A 27,328-nucleotide genomic window follows, 5' to 3' on the forward strand; every position below is an offset into this window, starting at 1 on the left:
TGGCTTTAAGCTAGCGACGCCAGGGTAACGCCAGGTATGGCCAGGCTTTAGCCTGGCGCCGCCAGGCCTGTGGAGCAGTGTGATTTTGTGATCTTGTAAGCTTGTATCCTTCTCTATCCAAACCTTTAATATAGACATCATTCTAAACATTACTAAACCATCCTCAGATTGAGCATGAAAACATGCTAATACCACTGAGAAATGATTCAACAATCTCCAAAAATACAACATAAAAGATTCAGCCATTTCCTTAATATTTGAACATATTAGAAGTAGGATAAATTGCACCATCCTATACCTACTTATCACATTGATCCTATACATTATCAAAGCACCCCCAGAATGAGCATGTGACCATGCTAATACCACTGGAAAGTACCTTAATAGCATACAAAATGAGACATAAAAGAAATATGCAGGTATGTGTAGATTCCAATCCTGTGAAGCCATCAGTCTTGGGCTCTTCTCTTTGCTATTCTAACCCTAAGGTTAGGAGTTTTTGACTTGTCAAAATTGATCAACCTCCTCCCTGTACTACGCAGTTCAGAAAATGAGTGAAACTTATATGTACCTGCAAAAGAAAACACAATGTTAGCTGTAAAATTCGCCACTGAGTTGCCTTCTCTGAACACATATTGAAAGATCACATTGAAGTTTCCCTTCAGCTCCTTAATTCTCTTCACATCAGGTGCAATTACCCAAGGAGGATCCCATTTCCCTTCTATCACCTTCTTCATCACCAATGAGTTAGTCTCCAATATGAAAGGGTGAAGATCATGCTCCACACAGTATTCCAACCCTTGAAGAATAGCCTTAGCTTCAGCTACCAAATTGGTTGTCACCCCTAAGTCTACTGCCCTAACATACACCACATCACCTTCATCATTCCTCACACAAAAGCCTAGGGAACTAGGACTAGGATTGCCCTTTAAGGCTCCATTAGTGTTGCATTTATACCAACCATAAAAAGGAAGCTGCCATATTACTCTTGTAGTGATTAACATAGGTTTGTATCCTTCCAAGTATTGAATCATGTCCAGCCATAACAATGGAATATTAGGAAGCCAAGCATACCTCAACCTTGCCAAATAATGTAAAGTCCTATTGACTTCATGAATCATCCTATTTGTAGACACTGATCCTCTATGTTTGCCTGTATTTCTCCTCTTCCATAGCTCCCAAGTGATGATAACTGGAACTGCCTGAAATAGCGGCTTCAGCTTGGGACAACATTGTGCATTCCACCAATGTTTTATGACTTTCTTCAGCTTTATCAAAGGCACAGTGATTCCAGCAGCTCCCATGAACAAGTTCCACACTTTGGATGCAGTAGGACTTGTAAGAAAGATATGCTCTATAGACTCCTCTTGAGGTTGCTGACAGCACCAATGCCTTGACATTACCATTTGACCTTGCCTCATCCACATATTATCAATGGCTATCTTCTGCCTCCACAATCTCCATATGAAAAATAATATCTTGAATGGCAAACCTTTTATCCACATTAGCTTGTACTCTTGATTAGGATCTGCCCTATGCCTTAGAATTTGCCAAGCACTACTAACATTAAACTTGCCCGATAAGGTTGGCATCCAATATGGTATATCCCAGTACTCCTCACTGCCTTCATAATGCACATTGGATCTAATATGTTCAGCAATCTCTTCATTGAAAGTCTGGTCTAGCAGCTGATCATCCCATGCTCCTCCATACCTCAATTCTGCCACTTCCTAGAAATCTTCATTGATAGGAAAGTCTTCAGGAAGTACATGATAAAGTGCATCTAATTCAGTCCAATTTTCGTGCCAAATATTAGTTGTTCCACTCTTCAATTCCCATAAGATCTCATGTTCAACTTCTTCCCTAGCATTCAGCATTTGTCTCCAAACATGAGACCCTTCCCTAAACTGCACCACTGTAGGTAGCTCCTTTTTGCAATACTTATTCCACATGAAATTAGACCACAAAGATTTTGTGGTCCTAAACCTCCACTAAAGCTTAGCAAGCAGTTCCCTTGAAACATCATGTAAGGACCTAAAACCTAGACCCCCTTCTTCTTTAGGAAGGCAAAGATTTTTCCAAGAAGCCCAGTGTCTGCTCCTCCCTTCTTCCTTTGTGCTCCAAAAAAACCTAGCAAAGATCTTATGTAGATGCTCCTGGATGTTGTTTGGTGGATCAAGGACTGATAACATGTGAACTGGGATACTTTGCAACACACTGTAAATGAGTGTTGCTTTTCCTCCAAATGATAATAGCTTCCCTTTCCATGAATGCAATTTAGCCTTCACTTTCTTGATAATATCATCATAATACTCCTTCCCCATTCTAGTGTAGAAAATGGGACACCCTAGATATATGAAGGGGAATTTACCTCTTGCAAATCCAGTAATAGTTCCAACTGCCTGAAAAAATCCATTAGCAACCTTTGAATGCATGTAGTAAGAACTCTTCTCTTTGTTGATCATCTGGCCTGATATCCTCTCATAGCTTACCAATACTACCATAATCATGCTCAAAGAGGGAGGATGAGCAAATGCAAAGATTATAATATCATCAACATATGTCAAGTGGTTTAAAGGATCAAGTCACTTAGGCATTCCAAATCCCACAAATGACTTGTCTTCAAAGAGCTTATTCAAAGACCTGGAAAGTACCTCAGCTGACAATATAAACAAAGCTGGAGATAAAGGATCCCCTTACTTCACACCCCTTGTTGACTTGAAGAACCCTAAAGCCTGCCCATTCACCAACACTAAATACCAATTATTTGACACCAAATTCCACACCATGTAGATGAAATGTTCAGAGAATCCCATCTTCCTCAGCACATGCAATAAATGCTTGCATGAAACCCTGTCATAAGCCTTAGCCTTATCAAGCTTGATCACCACATTAGCTGGCTTTCCTTTTAGCCTTATATCAGAGATAATTTTTTGGGTCAATAAGATGTTCTCAAATATGCTCCTTCCCTTCACAAATTTGGATTGGTTTGGAGATATCAGAGAAGGTAGAAATCCCTCCAATCTATCATGTAACACCCTAGACAAGACCTTGTTAATTAAGTTGCTCAAGCTAATAGGTCTTAAGTCAGAAAAGGTCTCTACTCTAGGTTTCTTTGGCTGCAACACAAGATTGGTATGAGTAATGGATTTAGGTAATGCAGCTCCTCCATAGAAATGTAGCACCATGTTGTGAATGTCAGCACTAATAACATCCCATCATGATTGATAAAACAGGCAGTGAATCCACCAGGACCACTAGCACTCTCCCCACTAAGCTCAAAAACTGCTGTTCTAACTTCTTCAAGTGTTGGCATTCTGCTAAGTTCCAAGTTTTGATCCATAGTCACTATGGAAGGTACATTATTGAGCAGGGAAAAGTCAGAAGCATCACCTTTATTTGTGAACTATTTTTGATAGAAGTCCACTGCAACTGTAGCCAATTGCTCCTGATCTTCAATCCATACCCCACTGCCATTCTTGATCCTCTTCAGTTGCAATTTCTTTCTTTTGCCATTGACATGATTGTGAAAGAAACTTGTATTCCTATCTCCTTCAACAAACCAAGTCATCCCAGCTTTTTGCTTCCAATACTGCTCCTCAATACTCAAGTATTTCTTCAATTCATATTGAGCCTTTTGAAGCACAATCCTATTCTCAATTGTAGTTTCTTCTTCAAACAACATCTCCTTCACCCTAACAATATCCTCCAAAATAGCCAACTGCTTGAAGATATTACCAAATGTTTACCTACTCCATCTTGAAAGTGCTGCCTTCACCCTTTTGAGATTCTGCTTGAACATCAAGAAAAGATCCCCTATGAAATCAACTTCTCAATTCTGCCTCACCACTTTCATAAATGTAGCATGCTTTGTCCAAAAGTTCAAGAACCTGAACGGCTTAACAAAATTAGTAGTATGATCCCCACATGTCATTAGCAATGGTGCATGATCTGATCTAGTTCTGATTAGATGCTCAACTTCAATAGTTGGCAACATGTTTTGAAATTGAAAATTAACAAAAATCCTATCCAATCTCTTGAATATACACTTATCATTGGGTCTCCCATCCCACCATGTAAATGGACTTCCCTTATAACCTTGTTCAAACAAACCACAAGAATTTACACAAAATGCAAAATCCTCATATTCAGGAGGGTGTACTGGAAGTCCCCATATCTTCTCATCTTCATGCAATACCACATTAAAATCCCATCCCACCAACCATGAAAATTCCATATCTTTTTCTAGGTAATACAAATGATCCCACAATTCTAACCTCTCCATTACTGAACATTTTGCATAAACAAAAGTCATCATCATGTGCTGCCCCAAGTCATGGTGAAACACTTTCACAATCACCTGTTGCTCAGTATCCTCCACTAATTCCCATTCCACCACTGCATCAAAGAACAACCATATTTGCCCATTAATATTTGCATAAGTAGTCTCCATATTCATCCTCTTTCTATATTTATCAATGAATCCCTTCTTTTGAAAAGGCTCCATCAATGCAACTACACAAAAGTTATGCTCTCTATTCATGTTGATCACACTATAAGAGGTCTGCTGTGTATTCACAGACTTTATGTTCCATATTAATGTTTTGATCATCATTTAGATAGAGAAGCTGCCCTCCTAGGCATAATTCTTGAAGGTTGTTATGGCTCTATACTCTGATTCTTCTTTGTTTTCTTACCTCCTTTAGCACTAGCTGTAGGTGATAGATCCCCTTCCCTAGCTACCCGTTTGAAGTTTTCTGCTGTTGATTCATCATCTCCTTCATCCTCCATTGGATTTTGTCTCAATAAGTCTTCATCACTTGGTGCCACATTGTGTGTAACTAAATCATGTAAATGTTGTAGAGGAGTCTTCAGTGGAACGTTAAGATGTAGCTGCATAATTTGATCAGTGCCAGATTCCATAGGCACTTCCTCTACCCCATATGCTCTTGGAACAATTGCCTACTCATTAGACTTTTCCTTGCTATTTTCCATAGAAGAAGTAACAACATGCATCATTTTGAATTGCTGCTCATTGACACTGCCTAGCCCAGGAATTGTTGTAACAGTCTATTCAGAAATATGTGGTCTATTGATATCACCACCCTTTCCATTGCCTATGTTTTGGTATAACCCTACTGTATCATCACTAACCTTCTCATTAAGGTTTCCATCAAGTTTGTTCTCCAATGCATACGCCGAAGCACCATCTACATAGGCCAAAATCTCTCCGGTTTCACTAGGAATAGGGTTTCCTGTAGCTGCCTCATCAGGTGACCCTAGCACCAGGCCTGGCGTCGCCAGCCTAACGCTTGGGGTACCTGGCTTTAGGCCTTGCGTCGCTAGCCTAACGCCTGGGAAGCCTGGCGTCGCCAGCCTATTGCTAGGTTGGCTGTTGTCTCTCACCTTGTCTCCTATTGTCTTTGTCCTTCCTAGATGATCATCCTCCGCCTCAATTGCATCATTACATATAACCTTTGTTGAGTTTACGTTATCAAGGTCCTTAGGCTGCCCAAAATCTGTAAATGTTTGAGATGGAATATTTTGAAATGATTGGTTTGTAGTCCCATAGAGTTGCCTTAGCTTCTCTTTGCTAGTTCCAAACCTTCTATGGACCCAGTCAATTGTGGATTCCTTATTAGCCATGTATTCAATACTTTTATCACTAGGAACAATAGAATTAGCCATAGCTAAGTTTCCATTATGCTGATCTTCCAACACTTTCTCAATTGCTTCCTTCTTTACATGCTTAAGTTCCTGTTGATTACCTTCTCCAGATGGTTTATTATTAGCATCCTTTCCAACCCTAACCCCAAAAGCCTTAAGATTAGGTTTTGACACTCCGACGTTCCCTTCCTTTTCCTTCTCATGGCCCTTCTTGTATTGCTTTTCCCCATGTTCCTTCTTCTTACCATTGCTATAATCCTCACCTTTGCCTTCAGTAATTTGTAAAGTAGGTTGATGAACTTCCTCAACCTTTAGTGCATTAAACTTGTTCTTGGTTGCTACTTCCTCAAGTTTGGCCTTCCCTTTACCATTATCAGCTTCCTTTTCTTGTTTGTTATCAACAATGTGACCCATATTATTCCGTTGGTATTTGTTCTTCCTTGCTTGTATCCGTTCTTGCTTGGCATGATTAGTAGCAGGCTCACCAACTACCTTTCTACTTGACAGAACCTTTGTTGAATTTTGCAGTTGTACCAATTGCTTTAGTACTCGCCACAACTATCTTCTCATTGCCTTGATCCTCAACATCTTCATCAAATCTCTTGTGTAATTCAGGATGAATTACCCAGCATTCTGCTTCACTATGCCCTTCTTTCTTCCAAGGCTTGCAATATTTTGGCATATAATCATACTTAATCCTAATTCATTTAAACTCTTCTGGCCCAGATTCATCAGCTTCTTCCACAATCTTAATACGATGAGGGAACTTACCTAACAAGTTAACTTCTACCTTCACCTTAGCACAACTAGGTCTAGTTCCATTTTAAGTTGCTAGGTCTTCATGTAATGGATTACCAACTACACAAGCTAATGAAAATACACATTCCTTACTAAAGAGGTTTGAAGGAAGCTCTGGAAAGCTAATCCAAGCTATGACAATTGGAGTCTCATCATCAGGCGTCCACTATGGATTCCATTTTGTATAATGCATTTGCCATATGTCTGATTGAGCCTTTAATAAAAAGCTGGCTTTGACAGAAGATGAACATAACCCTCCAATAATGACAGCCTAATCAACACATGATTATCTTCAATCAAACCAACTGAACAATAACCCTTAATCTCATATTGAATTGGAATCACTTTACGTAATTCACCAATAACAGGCTTTCCATGCAAAAATTTCCCAAGAACTGCAAGTTGCAGCCATTGTTGTACGATGGATTGCTTTACTTCTTGTTTATTCCACTTCACAACTGGTTCTCCATGAAGGAACTCAATAGGTTTCTATGGTAGCATAGTTAGGGTTTGCATGGGGGCATTAATGGTGGTAGGTTTTAGAAGTTTTGAATAATCCATAGGTTGGGGATTGTTGTTTATGGTCGTGGATGGTTGGGCGATGGTGGGGGGGAGGTTGGGGAGGCACCCTAGCCCCTGTAGGAGGCTGGGCGCCGGACGTGGAGGCCATGAAAGGCTGGTCGCCGGCGTTCTCTTGAAGATCACCCAAAATCGCCTTTTGGAGGAGAGAGAACAAAGCACACGACCACTTTTTGGTTTGGGTTTAGGGTTTTACGTAGGTTACTATATGATAGTGCATATGAGATATTATATTTGAAGGTTTTACTTATTTTACCATATTTTGAGATTGGGAGCTCGGATTTGGACGATTTTCTCTATTTGGATTGGGGTTAGTGTTCTTGACTAGGTTGTGATTATTTTCATGATTCTATCTACTTCTTTTTTTTGGCATTTGACTGATGAATCTCAAAAGGGAAATTGGGGAATTTTTGTCAAAACTTTTCTAAAGTGAATATATGGGTTTTAAACAACAATTCAAAGTCAGTTTGGGATGAAACTTGTACTGTTGGACTTGTATTCGTATGGGTTGTATTAATTTGTAAGTTTCACCTGGTTTCAGGATGCTGGCGTAGGCTTGTAATACAGACTTTTTGGGTTGTGTAATGCATTGTGGAGTTCGTGGAAGTTTTTGCAGAAAATGGCAATTATGCGGTCTATTTTGTGACCACAGATCTGTTCCGTTGATCGTAGAACCATCACAGATTGACCAGAAGAAGCTCAATTTTGAAGGCCACTTTGCAGTCCAATATGTGACCGCAAATTTATTTCGCAGACCGCTTATGTTTTACATATCAACATGGGGAATTTTGGGAGGATGTTTTGTGGTCTAATGTGTGACTACGGGATTGTACGCAAACCAAAAAATTGGCTGCAAATTTGATCAGGCCAGCCCAATTTTGGAGAACCATTTCGTAGTCCACTTCACGGACCACATACCTGTTTCGCGGTCCCATCTGCGATCGTAGACTAGGCCTAGAGAGTTAAATTTTGGGAAATTTTACCCAACTGTATTTTAATAAAAGGCATCATGGGTTATTTTGGAATGCATAAACGGCTATGTTAGAGAGTTCAAAGTATCTTAGACAGATGAGGAAGCTCCAACCATTTTACTCCTTAATTCTTGCTCAATTTTGAAGATTCAAGGAAGCTACTCACTAGGTCTTCAAACAACTGGGTAATTTTTTGCCCCTGATATTTCATGTAATGTTTGTAATGGGTTTAAGTATGGATTGTACCATTTGTGTCTTATGGGATGGTGATCGATAGACATAAGCCTTCTATTTCAAAATATGGGGTGTATGAGAAGAATATGAGGTGTGGTTCTTGATTTGGGGATGTGACGTTCGGCATGCATGCATCGATGGAGGTGATATGGAGGTTGTTGAACTGTCATGGGTAAATTTTTGTTCGTATTTGGTTGTAGGGCGAAGGAATTCCGCTATGAACCTTATATTCGAACTTTCTGTTGATTGAATTTGCTAAGAGTAGTAGTACATTGTAGTAATTCTAAGAAAATCTCAATTGAGGTATGTCGGCTATATTCCTCCTATAAAATTAGAATCCATAATCTTATCGTTCTGCATTGCCTTTAACAATTGATTTATCTGAATGCTTATGCACTCAAGTCATGTTCCAATTGCCCTATCATTTGAAAAATGTTTCAAATATGGTAATTACATCTAATGCTTATCACTTGAATTCATGTTTCAATTGCAAATCATTATGCTCTCTCTTTGGGAAGGAAATTCAATGTGTTTGAGACACTTATTCCTCATGTATTTAAAGTCCTAATTTCCAAATGTTCTTGATATTTATGACTTATGATTATCCTTGAAATTGAAAGAATGTAAGTTTGAAGCATGAGTGCGACCATCGTGCCAAAAATTAAGATTATTATGTGTGGCCAAACGTGCCAATAGAATGAAAGGTTTAATGAAAGAATATGTGATGCATATTTATTTCTTTCATATGTACATATATATTGAATTTTTTTGGGAGTATCATTATCACCGAGAACGGCTGGGTTATAAATGCCCAAGCTCGAAACTACTCGTGCCGGTGTAAGAGACGGTTGAGGGATAAATTTCTGTTATGATATGTTAATATTATTTCCTCTAGATTAGGATGAATGGATAATTTGTAAGGACTCGACCCATATGGCATTATGGTAAGACGACCGAGCTGATCGGGCGAAGATCGAACGTCATGCCACACACATGGTGGTATTGTGTTTCTATATCCACCCGCATACATTGGGGTGCGATAACTTAGCCGATCTGGCCAGGATCAGACTCCATTCCATGTACATGGTGGTGTGTTGGTACTAAGTGTCACACCTCCTCTTTTCACAACACCACCGGGAAGGAGTGTAAGGGAGTTTTTCCAATTAAAGGACAATCAAAACGGGATTACTTACATTAAATTCAGAGTTGCCACTTGGGATAATTTATGGTGTCCCAATTCACCGGTTAGAATCCCGAATCGAGGAAAATATTGACTCTGTATTACAGTCCGCAAGCCAGAAATCCAGGTAAGGAATTATGTTAACCCGGAAGAAGGTATTAGGCATTCCCGAGTTCCGTGGTTCTAGCACGGTCGCTCTACTGTTATGTTCGGCTTAATTATCTGATTTAGACCAATTTGAACCTACGTGCAATTTTAACTTTAAACCGCTTTTTAATTAAGGAAATTATCTTGAAACGGGTTATGCGCACATATACCCATTTATTTGGCGCGTCAAAAATCATGTCACACGTACGTGTCCATGATTAATAACGCTTTATTAATGTTGAGAAAATTGGAACAAAATTGCGCGTTCTCTGATTTTGCTTTTAGAATCGTAATTATGTCATGCGAACACATACACAACCACGATAGTATTTTAATAAAATTAAGATTGTTTCGCCCGATGTTGCACGAACACATACGTTGGTCTTAATTTTGGAACCCGTAATCATGCCACATGAAATGCACCCGCGATCCGAGACCTATTTTATTTAACGTTGTTAAGATTTGGATTTGGGTCACATAAATGTGCACCCGAGTTTAGGATTAAAATACGCGCCTAAAGCAACTACGCGTTTTATCTCCGCGAGTGTCATGGAGTTTTGATGAACGACGAATTCTAAAATTTAGTTAAAATTTAATTAGAGCGAGGGTCACACGATTGTCATTTTTGTTCGGCATGACTTAATTAAATTCTTACATTAATTAGTTAATTCGCTCCCACCTATGAAACTGCGCTTACTACTTAATTTGTAACCTTAATTACTCATTAATTAAACAGCCCTTTACAAGACTAACTAGCTTTACACTAAAATAGAGACATTTACGATAATAACCACCATTTGCATTCTTGAGCCTTAGGCTTGAAATGTGGAATTCCAACAATTAAATGACGTTTATCATGGCATTGCAACACCCAAATTTTATTATATGGACTAGCCCAAACCACTTAAAATAAACTCGCATAATTAATAAACCAAATAGTATTCAACATTTGAATATGAATAATCATCCTTACTAGTGTAAATGAAGAAAGAAAATGAAGTTGATATTAAGCCCAATGCATAACATGACTGAAACTCAACCCATTCATTCTCCCAATTACCCGGATTCCTATCTCATTCAGCAATAATCCCGACACCCAACTAAATGACTATTCTTTTATACTTCTTCAATTAACGGACTGATGATTTAATTAACACAAGGCTGCCCAGTTTAGGCTCAAACCTGAGCCCATCAGCCTACCTTATTTTAATTACTAATGAGTCCAGATACTATCTAAATCCTGGGCCCAAATGGAGCCCAGAATCATGTTACCAATGCCAGCCCAATCCAATGACACAATGTAATGGCCACACAGGGATTTCAAGGTCGAATCCCTGCAGCAACATGATTGACTCATAGGTTGTCCAAATTATACCAACAACCCCTTTGAACATATTCAAGTAAAAATTTTGCAACCTTGGATAAACATAGATACCACTAAACTAGAAAATACCTCTGAAATTAATAAACCAAATTCCATTTTTAAGTAATTACACATCCATTATGCATAGTAGATCCTAAATATATTACGGCAAACTAAGAAGCTCTTACTTAATACATGTTTAATGGAAGGTACATTTAGATCAAACTCACTACACTACTGCAAAGATGGATTGGAATGAATATCATGCAATCCACAGCCATGAAACACATTCACAAGATGTTATTCACATATTAAAAATGAAAACACTACTGAAACAACTAACTATATAATCATATCTCTACTTTCTAACATGGATCACATTTACAACTTAACTTTGAACACACTCTTTTCAACAATATAAATATAGAAGCAGGCATACATGCTAATCACCAAATGTACTAATTATCCAATCTCCTAGATACTTACGACTTTCAAACATTGCCAAACATTTAACATGACCTTTTATGCCCCTTTTGATGCCCCACAATGAACTTCCATCCAATAATACTACAACAGTCCATACTTAAAATAAACAGGAGAAAATATAATAAGGTGCTAAGCTAAACAGTTTCAGAAAAATGCAGAAAATATTTGAATAACAAAAGGCATTGGTACAAATTTCTATTTAAAGGAACCAATCTTCAAAATTATTCATTCTCATACTTTGGAAGGTGAGATAAATACCTGGAAAAGCAAAACACAACAGAAAAATGAAAGATCAGCTACGACAGCAGCAACTAGCCCAGATTTAATCAGTTAAATAGTAGATTCAGCTTATGAAACTTGACGGAACAGTGCACTTTTAGCAAAACTTTGAACCAACAGACACTCAATTACCAAAGAATCAATCCATTTCCACTCAAATGAGTTAAAGTAGTTTCAGGAAGTAGAAAGAAATTGAGTATGACTCAAAATTCAATTGAAACAATAGCAGTTCAACCGTTGGTATATTTCTTTGGATTTTTTCACTTAAATCTCTCTATATATGTATATTTCAGTATTTTCAAAGTACTAGAATCTCTCCTCCCCCTTCTGTCTGAATTTCAGCTCCCTTAAATGGGCATTCAATTAGTGCATTTTCCACTACCAATTTAACTTTTCATTTCTTTAATCCTCCACTCCATTGTCCACTCAATAATCCACTTAATTATTTAATCCATTAGTGCAATCCTAACCCTACTATCCACTAGAAACTTCTTAAGTAGGTAAACACTTGAATTACTTATATTAATCATTTCTTATCGACACAATTAAACAAGAATTTTAAACCAAATTATTGCACTGATCCTAATTACTCTGACTAAGTGATTAAACGAAATACGATTTCAAAGTCTACTGATATCCCAATTATACGAAACAAAATCTACGAAAACAATCTTAATGAAACAAATAGTGAACATAATAATCTATAGTAGAGTACTGATCGAATTTCATTTGAAATTGACCAGGAAAAGAAAAAGAGATGAGGAAGACGAATATCAGAATAAAACTAATATAATTAAACAAAGATTAAGACAGAACTCACCGAACAGGCTCGAACTTGGGTTTGGCTTTGACACTGTGACTCACCCCAAACTGATGCTAATCATTTGTTCTTTATCAAGAACAAATGAACAACATCGGTTTTTGTAGTGAGTCAAACTTATAATCACAAAACTAGGGACTTGGATCGTTGCATGTCCTCAGGCTCAACGGAAACTGATTGTGAACTTTTAGGTTTGAACCTAGATTTGAAATTCAACGAGTTCTGGTCAGATTCGAAGGAAACCATTGATGGATTTGGTATGAGGGAGTCATGGGGGTTGTGTGGTGTTAAATTGGGGTCGATTGGGTAGGCTAGGGTCGGGATATTTTGGGACCGGACAACTTCGATTGAAGATTCGAGAAGTACTAGGGTGATTCGAGGGAAACAGATCGGGGATTTGGAAAGAGGGGGTTGGGGTAGTTCTGGGGTGTGATTTTGGAGGGGAACGGAGCCGGCGCCGCCACCGGAAGGCGGTGGGGAATGGTGGCGGCTGGTCTCTAGGGTTTGGGGTGAGGGAGACGATAGATGAGATGGGGGGTGGGTTCTGAGGGGGCGGGGTTTGTTTGGATGTATATATACTGGGGTGGAATTGGATCCAGGCCGTTCGATCAAACGAGATCAACGACTTGGATCATCTGACTAAATGTAGCGATGTCGTTTGACTAAGCTGAAGACCGGATCGGTCTCATATGAAATGGGTCAGATACGGGTTATGGGCAAGGCTTTGGGCCGTTCGATCAAATAAAATTGACGGCCCTGATCAAAGCGTGTCCAAACGACGTCGTTTGGTTCTGGTAAGGGCGGACCGGGATGGGACGGGTCTGGGCTGGTTTTTGGCTGGGTTTTGGTTTTGGGCTTCTTAAATTAGCTTGAATTTGGCCCAAATCTGATTTAATTCTCTTCCTTTTCTTTTCTTCCCCTTTTTTTTCTCAAAAATTAAAACCAAAATCCTAAATTAAATTATAAAAACACCAAATTAACTTAAAAATACTAATTAACTCCAACTAATAATTATCACAAATAATTAAATGCCAACTTAAAAGAAATATCACACAATTTTACTAAAATTACAAAAATATATTATTATTTTTTGAATTTTTATTTTTGTAAAACACCTAATTATTAATTAATTCCAAAAAATGTAAAAATCAAATCTTAAATGCAAACACTATATTTTTGTATTTTTAATGCATTAATAAATTTAAACATGCACACAAATATATGCAAACAATCAGGGAAATCACACAATAAATCCTAAAAAAATAACACATAATTAAAGAAAAGACCTAACTTTAGGAATTCTCTTGGAGTAATTCGTATGAGGCAAAAATCATGTGCTCACAGCTGCCCCTCTTTGTCCGGAAACACGAAGAGTTTTCGTGCAAAGATAAAGTGAGCGGATACGAGCGATTTTTGCCTGTTTGAACACTCTGTGGGAAGCATTTTTTGAAAGATTTGACCGAACCTCTGATTCAAAGGTTTCCTACATATCCTTGGATATAAAGGAATCAGGTCAATGTAGTTCAGGAAGTTTTGGTAGCTGGGACTACCATGAAGTTGCGGTTTTGCTGTTACTGTTGTTGCTGCTGCTGATACTGCCTACTGACCTCCTTATTACACCATGACAAAAATGAAGAAACTAGACTAAGCTATAATCTATGCTTTACAAAGATTTATTTTCAAACTTGATCTTGTGAGTAATGTTGCCTCGTTAACTTGTATCTTCCTCGTAAGTTCCTTTGTGGCTGACTTGAATGGTATTCTTTGAAATGCCTTCCCTTCTTCTCCAGGCGGGCACCTGATTGCCGACCCTTTAAATGTCTTCCTTTGACTATTGTTTCCTTTCCTCTATTCTCTAAGCGGGCTTCTGATTATTTGAAATTTGAATTGCTTCTTCCCTTCGTTCTCCAGGCGGGCTCCTGACTACTTGAAATTTGAATTGTATTCCCTTGTTCTCCAGGTGGGCTCCTGATTGTTGAGACTCGAAATGTATTCCCTTGTTCTCCAGGTGGGCTCCTGATTGCTGAAACTTGAGTTGTATTCCCTTGTTCTCCAGGTGGGCTCCTGATTACTGAAACTTGAATTGTATTCCCTTGTTCTTCAGGTGGGCTCCTGATTGCTGAAACTTGAATTGTATTCCCTTGTTCTCCAAGGGGGCTCCTGATTTCAACAAAATAGACAAAAGCAAAGAAAAATTTCTGACCCAGTTTGGTAGCTGGGCATATATGTGAGTGTAAACTAAATCAGTAAGAACTTGAAAGTGGAAACTTGAATTGTACTCCCTTGTTTTCCAGGTGGGTGCCTGGTTGCTGAAACTTGAATTGTTGTTCCTTGTTTTCCAGGTGGACGCCTGATTGCTGATACTTCAACTGTTGTTCCTTGTTTTCCTAGTGGACGCCTGATTGATGATACTTCGACTATTCTTCCTTGTTCTCCAGGTGGACGCCTGATTGCTGATGCTTCGACTGTTGTTCCTTGTTCTCTAGGTGGACGCCTGACTTCAACAAAAATAGACAAAACAAAAAGGAGTTTTCTGCCCCAGTTTGGTAACTGGGCGCATCTGTGAGTGTTAAACTAAAGCATATTACCAAATATTAATAAGAATTTGAAAGCTAGGTCCCATTATCCAGGGGGGTTCCTGACAACTCTTAACTAAACGACAATTTTTAAATCTAAGCTATATCTTTTAAAGGCATGACTTCCGCTAAATCTTGTTATCTAAACCAGTTTTAAACTATGTTTCATTATCCAGGAGGGTTCTGACAACTCTTACGCGAACTTTGAAGCCAACTTATATTCCTTTTGGTGCACATTTGTCTTATATTTACTACTTATGATTGTTTTAGGGTTTAACCTAGGTCCCATTTTCCAGGAGGGTCCTGAAGTTTCGAATTGAGTCTTGTCTTTAAAAAAATGAAAAATTCAAACCAACTTATATTTTCACGAAGTAGAGCTTATGCTAGATCTTGTACTCATAAATGTTTTGAATTAAAGCTAAGTCCCATTTTCCAGGAGGGTCCTGAAAATTTATACGATCAATCCTGTATGGTACTTGCTTCCCTCACAGGGTGCTTCCTGAAACAAATGCCATCTTTGCCCCTGTTTCAAATCAAAGAAAATCTTGTCAGTTCAAAACGTGGTGGTTAGTTGTGGCATCCTTGCTGGGGAGGGTTTTCTCTTTGCCCTGCTTTGCCTCAACAGACTGCATTGAACTGGTCAAAAGGATTGTTTTGACCTCATGACTGATCCTCAACTGCAGGATCCCCAACTGTCATTTTCACTTTTGACCCTTCTATCTGAACTTGTATATATCCCATGACATTACTGAACCATTCCACGATTCCACTTTTGCTTATACCCTATGTCTCATTTTTCATCATATTATCTCCAGCATGTCCTAGCCGTATTTTGGTTTGTGCAATTTTGAATCTAGCAGTACACTTTGACATTCTTTCTTATTTGTTGGAACCAGGCTAACCTTGGAATAACTTTAGAGGAGTAAAAATTAACAGCAATGAAATGCGATGATTTTGAGAATTAAGAATAAAGAAAAAGATCCAAATTTGGATGACTGTTGGAGATAGGAACAAAGAACTTATCTAAGTGGAGTCACTGGCACCAATGATCATGGTATGCATTTTGGATTAATCAGCCCAGTCTATTTAACCAATCTCCTTTCCAATTGTTTTACTTTGTTTTCCAAGATTTCCACAACCCAATTTTACTTTCTGCCAACTTACGAACCTTGTTCGACTTGCGGTGCCCTGAAGGGTTTTCACCGGCAAACCTCTCTCCTTTGTTTGTTCCTCAATTCCTTGTCGCCTTATGGTGCCCGCGAAGGTTTCCACCGATAAGACTCTCTCATTTTTACTTTCTCTCAGCTTTCGTCGCCTCATGGTGCCCGTGAGGGTTTTCACCCATAAGACTCTCTAATTTTCATTATTTTTCCTACTTGGACCAGAGTGTTATCCTGATATGAATCACCTCTATTTGCTCAAATTGGCATCTCTCGAAGACTGATCGGAAGGTCTTTCTTTGGACCGTAATGTGGGCTTTTGGATGGGGTTAGAAAGAAAAGGGTATCGAAGGCTCAAAACAATTTGACATGGGTTTACAATTACAACTCTTGGAATCACATTTCTTATTACAAGTACAACTTCTGCCTCAGTTTCTTGCTTGAGGATCTTTTGATATTTTATTTTACTATGACCGAGCCATGAGGCTGCCTACGTATCCTTAACAGGAATCAGGTCAAACGTAGTTCACACCTGAATTTCCTTGTTGTTATACTTTCTCTTTTCTTTTCTCTTTTTCTTTCTTTTCCTTTCTCTTTTTCTTTCTTTTCCTTTTCTTTTTGTTATTGATTCCAAAAGAGGGGTACGAAAGAAACAAATGCAGCTCAAAAGGGGGGAGACAAAGGGTAAAGTGTTTAGATAGCAGAACAAATTACCTTCATCATTCCAATCTTTGAAACAATGCCAAGTGCAAAAAATCAACAATTGTAACAAAGAAATCATACATAATATCTCTTGACCGAGTCGGAATTGATGGCCATGTCTACGCATTTTCCTTCGATATCTATTAAACATATAGCGCCATTGGATAATACTCTGGTCACAATGAATGACCCTTGCCAATTCGGGGCGAACTTGCCTTTTGCTTCAACCTGATGTGGAATAATACGTTTCAGCACTTGCTGACCCACTTCAAACTTTCGGGGACACACCCTTTTGTTGTATGCTCTTTCCATTCTTCTTTGATATAACTGGCCATGACATACTGCTGCCAATCTTTTTTCATCAATCAAGTTCAACTGCTCCAAACGGGTTTTGACCCACTCATCATCATCAATCTTAGCCTCATCGACAATCCGAAGGGAAGGGATTTCAATTTCTGTAGGTATTACTGCTTCAGTGCCATATACCAACAAATAAGGAGTTGCAGCTTCCGAAGTGCGAACAGTAGTGCGATATCCCAACAACACAAATGGTAATTTTTTGTGCCATTGCCTCGAACCTTCTACCATTTTCCAAAGTATCTTCTTTATGTTTTTGTTGGCTGCCTCGACTGCTCCATTCGCCTTGGGACGATATGGGGTAGAATTGCGATGTGTAATCTTAAACTGTTGACATACTTCTTCCATCAAGTTACTGTTAAGATTAGCACCATTATCTGTGATGATCACCTTTGGGATTCTGAATCGACAGATGATATTTGAGTGAACAAAATCAACCACTGCTTTCTTGGTCACTGATTTGAAAGTTTTGGCCTCAACCCACTTGGTGAAATAATCAATGGCTACCAGAATGAACCTGTGCCCGTTGGATGCTGCTGGCTCAATTAGTCCAATGACATCCATGCCCCAAGCAATGAAGGGCCATGGTGCCGATATTGTGTGCAATTCTGATGGTGGAGAATGAATCAAATCTCCTTGTATCTGGCACTGATGACATTTGCGTACAAATTTGATACAATATCTCTCCATGGTAAGCCAATAATAGACTGCTCGGAGAATTTACTTCGCCAATACATATCCATTCATGTGTGGTCCGCAGACTCCCGAATGTACTTCGGACATGACAGCCGTAGCTTGTCTAGCATCTATACATCTTAACAATCCAAGGTCTGGTGTTCTCTTATACAAAACTCCTCCACTTAAGAAGAATCCATTTGTCAACCGTCGAATTGTTCTCTTTTGATCCCCCGTGGCTTGCACTGGATATATCCCCATTCTGATGTACTCCTTGATATCGTGGAACCATGGTTTGCCATCAAGTTCTTCTTCAATCATGTTACAGTAAGCATGCTGATCTCGGACTTGAATATGCAGAGGATCGGCATAAGCTTTGTCTGGATTGTGCAACATTGATGCCAGGGTAGCCAAAACATCGACGACCTCATTATGGACCCTTGGAATATGCCTGAACTCTACTGATCGAAACCGTTGACAAAGATCATGCAAACATTGTCGGTATGGTATGAGCTTCAAATCTCGCGTTTCCCATTCTCCTTGAATTTGATGTACCAGGAGATCCGAGTCTTCCAAGACCAAGACTTCCTGGATATCCATGTCTGCAGCTAGCCTTAGACCCAAAATACAGGCTTCATACTCAGCCATATTGTTGGTGCAATAAAATCAAAGCTGAGCCGTAACAAGATAGTGATGCCCTGTTTCAGAAATAAGCACAGCTCCTATTCCGACTCCTTTCATGTTGGCAGCCCCATCAAAGAAGAGTCTCCAGCCTGGCTTTTCAATTTGCTCTAGTTCATCGATATGCATCACTTCTTCATCGGGAAAATAAGTTCTTAATGGCTCGTAATCTTCATCGATCGGGTTTTCGGCAAAATGATCGTCCAATGCTTGGGCTTTCATCGCAGTCCGAGTGACATAAATGATGTAAAACTCTGTGAGAAATATCTTCCACTTTACAAGTCTCCCTGTTGGCATAGGCTTTTGAAAGATATACTTCAACGGATCCAAGCGCGAAATGAGGTAAGTAGTGTAGGATGACAAATAATGTTTCAATTTCTGAGCCACCCCAGTTAGGGCGCAACATGTCCTTTCCAGATGAGTGTACTTAACCTCATAAGCCGTGAACTTCTTGCTAAGATAGTAGATAGCCTGTTCCATTCTGCCGGTAATGTCATGCTGCCCCGGTACACAACCAAATGAATTTTCCAAGACTGTCAAGTAAAGAATCAAAGGTCTTCCTAGTTCTGGCGGAACCAGTACGGGCGGGTTTGACAAGTATCCTTTTATCTTATCAAATGCTTATTGACACTCATCAGTCCACTTGACCGCAACATCCTTCTTCAGCAATTTGAAAATAGGCTCACAAGTTGTTGTGAGCTGAGCAATAAACCTGTTGATGTAGTTCAACCTCCCTAACAGACTCATCACTTCAGTCTTGTTCCTAGGAGGTGGAAATTCTTGGATGGATTTGATCTTTGATGGGTCCAACTTGATGCCTCGCCGAATGACTATGAATCCTAACAGCTTTCCGGATGGAACACCAAACGCGCACTTGGCAGGGTGAAGCTTGAGGTTGTACCTGCGAAGTCTTAAGAAGAATTTCCTCAAATCCCCAACGTGGTTGGCCTGATGCTTTGATTTTATGTTCACATCATCCACGTATACCTCAATCTCCTTATGTATCATGTCATGAAACACTGTAATCATTGCTCTCATATAAGTTGCCCCAGTATTTTTCAAACCAAATGACATTACCCGATAGCAATAAGTTCCCCATGGCATGATGAATGCCGTCTTTTCTGCATCTTCTTCATCCATTAGAATCTGATGATACCCGACATAGCAATCCACAAAAGATCCTATCTCATGCTTGGCACAATTATCGATCAAAATATGGATATTGGGTAGTGGGAAGTTATCCTTCGAACTTGCTTTGTTGAGATTGCGGTAATTGACGCATACTCTGATCTTGCCGTCCTTCTTTGGCACAGGTACGACATTAGCCAACCAAACAGGATATCGAGTGACCCGAATGACCTTTGCATCCAACTGCTTGGTGATTTCTTCTTTAATCTTCACACTCATATCAATTTTGAATTTCCTCAACTTTTGCTTGACGGGAGGAAACACTGGATCGGTGGGCAATTTGTGGACCACTAAATCGGTGCTCAAGCCCGGCATGTCGTCATATGACCATGCAAAAACATCTTTGAATTCGATGAGTGCTTTAATTAACTCTTCCCGAATCTTTGGCTCGAGGTGAACACTTATTTTAGTCTTTCGGATATTATCTGTGTCTCCTAAATTGACGGCTTCTGTATCATTCAGGTTAGGTTTGAGTTTTTCTTCGAAGTGAATTAAATCCTTACTAATCTCTTCGAAGGCCTCATCTTCATCGTATTCTGATTCGTAATCACAATCTACTTCTTGAACTGTTATTTCGGAATTAGATTGATTTTTAAGACTGGGCTGAGGATTCCTTATGCATGCCATATCACTAGAGCCAGCGTAAAAAGAACTGTACAGAAAAGAAAAGAAAAACAAAAGAAAAACTATCAGGAATGATAAAGAAGGGGAAACTGCATTTCATTGAATGAAACAAGGTTTGCACACTTCAAACAGACTGAAAGAAAAAAATTTGGATTACAACCCTGGTATGATCCAGACAAACTGAAGGAAAATCAAAATAAACTACCAAGACTCCTTTCGAATGGGGAGAGGAGTGGCTTTCCAATTATTAAGCTTTGTTTCTGGCCCAACGAATTGAATTTCTGCGTTGCTAGGACCTTCACCACTTTCCACCATGTTCACACTATCAAACAACTTTTCAAATCTTTCAATTAACTCCTCGTCAGGATTAATCATAGAACTGGGAATTGTTGTTACCGGACGACTTCTGGTACCGGACTTGACAAATGATTTGGAAAGACGTGGGACTGGCTTTGGAAGGACCCATACCTTCTGTTTTAGCTTTCTAGCCTTTCTTATGTCTGCGGCAGTGGGCTTGAATCCCAAACCAAATGTTCCCAAGTTTTCGGGAAGAGATACCGGCTGTATGATGCCTTGCAAAAATGATCCCAAACCTTTACCTAGTACAAAACCATTCTTTAACATCTCATAGGCTACCATGACTGATGCGGCGGTTATCTTTGGATTTGGAATGTATTTCCCCTCCGAAACTTTCTCTACCAACATCGAGTCAGAAACCTGGTAGACCCATGGTCCCTGGTCATCTTCCACCTCAATGACTGGTACAATGGCATTGCTGCGAGCACATAAACTGTCTTCCCCATGCACAACTATTTCTTGTCTATCCCATTCAAATTTGACTACCTGGTATAGTTTTGATGGGACTACTTTAGCGGCGTGGATCCATGGTCGACCCAGCAGTAAATTATAGGAAACAGCTATATCCAGCACCTGAAACTCCATTGTGAACTCAACTGGCCCTATCGTCAACTCCAGCACTATGTCCCCAACCGAATCTTTACCTCCGCCGTCAAATCCCCGCACACAAATACTGTTCTTATGGATCCTCTCATCTTCTATTTTCAACTTGCTTAAAGTAGAGAGAGGATAGATGTTTGTGCTTGACCCGTTGTCAACCAATACTCGGGTCATCACAGAGTTTTCACATTTTAATGTGAGGTAAAGAGCTCTGTTGTGCTCAGTACCTTCTACAGGCAATTCATCATCAGAAAATGTGACTCTGTTTGCTTCGAAGATTTTGTTGGCTATTTTTTCCAAGTGATTCACGGAGATCTTATCGGGAACGTGTGACACATTCAAGATCTTCATTAAAGCTTGACGGTGCTCATCCGAATAGATCAATAATGACAATAGGGAAATTTGAGCGGGCGCCTTTCTTAACTGTTCCACGATAGAGTAGTCATGTAGCTTCATCTTCCTCAAGAATTCTTCTGCTTCTTCTTCAGTTACGACTTTCTTTATTAGTGCTGGATTATTTTTAGCTCTTCTTAACTCCTCGGGAGTAAAACACCTTCCCGAGCGAGTCAAACCCTATACTTCACAGATTTTTTCTTTGACTTCCTTCCCTTTATACATCACCGTTACCCGTTCGTAATTCCATGGAATAGCCTTGCTATTGATTATTGGTAACTGGGTTACTGGCTTGATAATAACCCGATCTGCGCGGGCTCCTTCCACGATTATGATGGGTTTGCTGGCTGCTCCCGATACAATCACCTTTACCCCTCCCTGTTTCGTTGTAACTCTGCTTAAAGACCCCTTCTCTACTGCCACCGATGGCTCAACACTCTTTTTGCTCTGCTTGAGCACCAACTTCTCATCTGCTGATTGTTCATCTGTCTTGACTCCACTAGAACGAATCATCATGACGGTCTGTGATGGCTTCTTGGGTTCCCCCTCCGCATGCACTATTTCGATCACATTTGCCTCCTGATGGGCTGGCATCGGATTCCTGTTGATATTGGGTGCTTGGGAGCTTGAACTTCAATTCTATTGGTATCAATAAGCTCCTGTATCGCACTTTTCAAGTGCCAACACTTTTCTGTATCATGACCCAGAGTACCAGAACAATACTCACAGCTGACAGTATAGTCAAGATTCTTTAGAGGAGGATTTGGCAGTTTGGACTGTATCGGCCTTAGCATATCTAGCTGTTTTAGCATGTGGAACAGACTGGTGTATGATTCTCCCAATGGAGTAAAGGTTTTCTTTTTCTGCAACCTTTCACCTTGAGTGCTTGACTAGGCCTAAAACTTGGCCCTGGAGTGTTTTGGTAGGCTCGTGGATGTGGATAAGTATTTGGTAGGACAGGAGCACGCCATTGAGCGTGGGTAGGAGGTTGGTTGTATGCTTGTGCATGGTGGACGAAAAAATGAGGTTCTGGTGGGGGATAGTAGTGTTGGGGTGGATTGTGGTGATAAGTTTGTTGGTTGGGTCGAGGTTGATTGTAGTGGTAAAATGAACCTCTGGATCCGGACCAAGTTCCTGAATCAACCACTGCTGCTTCCTCTCTCTTCTTCTTCCCAATCCCTCATATGCCGCCCTGAATAGCCTGAGTAGTCTCTTTGATAGCCGAATAGCTCATGATTTTATTCGACTTGAGGCCTTCTTCTACCATTCCCCCCATCTTTACTACTTCGTTGAATGACTTTCCCACAGCTGAGACCAAATGGCCATAGTAAGTAGGTTTCAAAGCCTGTAGGAAGTAATCTACCATCTCACTTTCCTTCATTGGGGGATCTACTCTTGCTGCTTGCTCCCTCCATCTGAAACCATATTCTCTGAAGCTTTCACTCTGCTTCTTCTCAAGTTTAGTCAAGGACAGTCGATCTGGAATGATCTCAAGATTGTATTGGAAGTGACAAGCAAATGCTTGCGCCAGATCATCCCATGTGTACCATCTCCCACGGTCTTGGCGGGTATACCATTCCAATGCTGATCCAGTCAAACTCTGACTGAAGTAAGCCATTAACAATTCATCTTTTCCTCCATCTCCCCTCATCTTGCTGCAAAAACCCTTCAAGTGGGCTACTGGATCGTCGTGCCCGTTGTATAGATAAAACTTGGGCATCTTGAAACCTGCTGGTAATCGCACATTTGGGAACAGACATAGGTCCTTGTAGGCCACGCTGACTTGCCCTCCTAACCCCCGCATGTCTCTGAACGATTGTTCTAGGCTTTTAACTTTCCTGAACATCTCCTCATGTTCGGTATTTTGACTGGTTTATCAGCTTCTATCGGGAGGTCAAAGTGAGGAGTATAGGAATGGGTTTTTGGATCTTTGAAAGTGGGCTCCGAGGGGTAGTATTGGTTGTCCTGGGCCTGGAACATAGGCTCGCTAGGAGATTTGTGCAGTGTAGCTGGTGGAGGTGCTACGAAGACAGAAGTTACTGGTGGAGGAGGGTATGGAATTGGTTTACGGGGTGGAGATTGTGGTGTTTGAGAAGTGGTGCCCCGGTAGTGCTGGTAAATGGGAAAGCTCGGTGATAGATCGGTGGCAGGATGATCTTGAGTTTGAGCCGTTGGTGGAGTGAAAGCAGGGTTAGCAGGGTAAGCTGGGGGTGATTGTCCTCTAGACCAGGCCTGATACATCTCGGCCATCTGTTGCTTAAGTTTGAGCATCTCCTCTTTCATTTTACTGACGTCCAACTCTTCTACCTCAACACTTGTGTCGACATCCGGGGTAGACATGATTCTGGTATTGGTCCTTTTGATCTGGTTTGGTAATGATAATGTGCCAGTATACTCTAGATAAACTAACTGCTTGAATTCTCTGAGAATAACAACAAACTTGTTAGTTTTTAGAGTTTAACACATATGCAATTACACGTTGGGATGCAATGCACCTAGGAAAATAACCATTTTCTATCATGTATTTACTCGGTTGCTTGTGTCATCCCAACTTTTCCTGACCTTTCCCTTTTATTGTCACTCACGCCTATCTTTTATTTCCCTCCCCTTTTCATTTTATTCTTTTCTTTTTGGTTGTGGTCGAATCTTATGAAGATTGCCTACGTATCATGACCCTGCATGAATCAAACTGAGCGTAGTTCTGGTGAAAACAATTATTATTACTTTTATTTATTTTTAACAAACGAAACATTACAAAGACAAAAATGACATTACATTTGGACAATACTTTTAAGAAAAATGGTTTAAAAAGACTCAACATGGACTTAAACTAAAACATGACTATTATATGAGAAGTTCCAACAACTATGACCACGGTTCACTTCACAATCTTTTGCTTTTAATCACTGGAACATCTGCTCATGGTGGAGCTTGACCCGGCTGACCTCCTAGTGTACGATATATCCTCTCTAACTCCATTGCAAGATGACAAGCAAAAGTAGGTGCATGCTCTAAGAACCTCTCATAATCCATCCCTTGGCAGTTCACATAACTTTGAGAGGTGTAAACAACCAAATCATGGATTTGTGCTCTGAAGTCCTGGAGTTTCTGATCTTGGTTTTGCAATTGCTGTTGGCGAGTGGTGGCTATATCTCTTATGTGGTCTTCGCGATATAAAGCTGACTCCAATTGAGCTAGAAGTCTGGCCTGATAGAGTCTTTCCTGGGCTCTCTCCCTATCAATATCTGCGTGCTGATGTTCTCTATTGTACCTTCTCATTTCTTCCAACTGCGCGTGGAGTTGAGCTTCTGAATATATCCAATGGTCCTTCTCTTTCTTGAATTGAGCCATGTCTTCTTCGAATCTTATTACTTGGCGTTCCTTACTAGATTTGGCCTCCTCATTGAACTGTATGACTTTTTCCTTAGCTTTGTCTAACGCCTTTTCAGTCTTTGTCAAGATGGAGTCATAATCTTGCATTTTTTCCATCAGATTGGCAATGATTTTCTGATCTTTCCAACTTCTCACTGGCGCTTCAGAGGCTTTCTTCATCTGTTGAAACTGAGCGCGGAGAGTTTTATTCTCGCTAATCAGACTCTTCTTTTCACCTTCTGTTTCTTGTGCTTGTACGTCTTTTTCAAAATTGAAGTTCCTCAAGCTTTTTTCTAAGGCATGAATAGTTGCTTTGTACCCCTTTTCTTTTTCACCCCAAGCCAACCGTACTTGGATTTTATCATCAAAGGCTTGAACATGCGGCCTTTTTATGGGCCTTCTGGGATCGGGTTCTGGTACATCATCCACACGAGATCTTTTCTCAAACCACCTAGCATAACCTGGATCTATCTCACCTTTCACCGGATCTGGAACTTGGGTATTATCTTTCAAGTATCGACAACCATTCCAAATCTGCTGGATTAAAGCCTTAGGGAGAGTGGCTTCGGGGTGTAGTTTAATCACTTGCGCACTCAAATCTTCATCATCAGGCACCACTTGGTATCTCCCCAGCTGTCTTAGAACTCTCTGTGGTGCATACAGCTGGATGCTTCTTAAACCCAACATCAGCAAATAACTCTTCAAGGTTGAGATGTGTATCACCTCTCTTACCGGGAGCCATCCCAAAGTCCACTCAATTTGACTTGCTATTAAAGATCTTAAATGGGATATCCAGGCTTCCACTCCTTCTGGAGATTTATAATCTTTTATTCTTTCTTCATAACTCTCGATGAAATTGTCCTTGCTTGGACCATACTGCATGAACTTGGGGTGATGTTGGAGATGTTCAGTCAACCACATTTGCAACAAAATATTGCAACCTTCGAAGAATTTTGCCCCGAATTTACACAAAGTCAACGCCCGATAAATGTTTGAGAGAATGATCGGGGCAAGAGTGTGATGTTCTTTGGTAGTGAGGACTTGCATGACTCTGGCTATGCGAATATCAATCGTCCGCTCTTTGTTTGGGAAGACCATGATTCCTAGAAAAGCTACCATGAAAGCAAAGCGTCGGTGAATCTGCCAGGTGTCCTTATTTTGTTTGTTAGTAAGGCCCTTTTCATGAATTTCAAATCCATCCGGCTTTTCGAACCTTGAATATAGGAAGCTAAAAGAACAACACCCTTTGACAACGTTGCTTTTTCTGATTTGATTACTGATATTCAGAAGACCAAAGAATCTGCGTACTGAGGGAGCCTTTGGGAATATAAGATTCTGGTTTCTCAAATCTCCATCAAAACCGGAATATCCAGCTATTTCTTCTAATGTGGGAGTAAGCTCGAAATCAGAGAAGCGAAAGACATTGTGAACAGGGTCCCAAAAAGTCACTAGCGCCGTAATCAAATCATCGCGTGGTTTAACTTTCATAATATCTGTGAGAGCTCCCAAATACTTAATGACCCATTTCTGACCATCTTCTCCTAACTCATACCACCACATCTAAAGCCGAAATAGAAACTCATCTACATCTTTGAACGGTGGGTTTTGGATGGTGCTCATTTTGTACATGTGAGTGATTTTAATTTAAAAACCCAAAATCAAGACTCATTTTGAAAAAATCATTAATATTTCTAAAAAAATTCATATAAAAAAAACACTTCGATGAAGAAGATTTAAAGGTTGTGTTTACTAGCCGGCAATTTTTTATTTTTTTTTTGAAAAAAAAACGACCAAAGGCGGTTGTTCTTGCAAAAACAGCCTTCCGGCGCCCTTTTGGGGACATTCGGCATATTTTGGACAAGAATGATATCGCCTTACTTATAACAAAACGACATTTAGGTACCCACATTTTTTATTTATTTATTATCTATTTATTTATTTTAAATAGTTGGGCCCGATGTGGGTTGCCTACGTATCTCACATCCGGTAAGAATCAAACTTACGTAGTTCGAAATAATAAAACCATTTTTAAAAGAAACACGACATTTCCTTTCCTTTTCAGAATTTCAAACTATTTTGGAAATTATTTTTTTCGAAAACAGCCAATTTTCTTTCTCGG

At 39.8% G+C, this 27,328-nt stretch overlaps 1 protein-coding gene and 1 pseudogene across 1 annotated transcript; both read right to left on the reverse strand.

Moving 5' to 3' along the window:
* Positions 1-3,406: 3,406 nt before the first annotated feature.
* LOC104241434 (uncharacterized) lies at positions 3,407-4,923 on the reverse strand. Its single transcript, XM_070163678.1, has 3 exons — positions 4,698-4,923; positions 3,848-4,515; positions 3,407-3,721 (listed from the first exon to the last, which is right to left on the reverse strand). The coding sequence occupies exons 1-3, from the start codon at positions 4,921-4,923 to the stop codon at positions 3,407-3,409; spliced, it is 1,209 nt and encodes a 402-aa protein (XP_070019779.1).
* Positions 4,924-6,163: 1,240 nt separating this feature from the next.
* LOC138883022 (uncharacterized) lies at positions 6,164-26,829 on the reverse strand (annotated as a pseudogene).
* Between the last annotated feature and the right edge of the window lie 499 nt (positions 26,830-27,328).

The sequence above is a fragment of the Nicotiana sylvestris genome, chromosome 12, assembly GCF_000393655.2.
Source record: "Nicotiana sylvestris chromosome 12, ASM39365v2, whole genome shotgun sequence".
NCBI lineage: Eukaryota > Viridiplantae > Streptophyta > Magnoliopsida > Solanales > Solanaceae > Nicotiana > Nicotiana sylvestris.

Coding starts and splice junctions, on each gene's coding strand:
- LOC104241434 (XM_070163678.1), bottom strand. CDS start 4,923: ATGGAATCTGGCACTGATCAAATTATGCAGCTACATCTTAACGTTCCA. Junction 4,516..4,697: donor TACAGCTAGTGCTAAAGGAG/GTAAGAAAACAA, acceptor ACTTTTGTGTAG/TTGCATTGATGGAGCCTTTT. Junction 3,722..3,847: donor ATGCTACATTTATGAAAGTG/GTGAGGCAGAAT, acceptor ATCTTCAAGCAG/TTGGCTATTTTGGAGGATAT.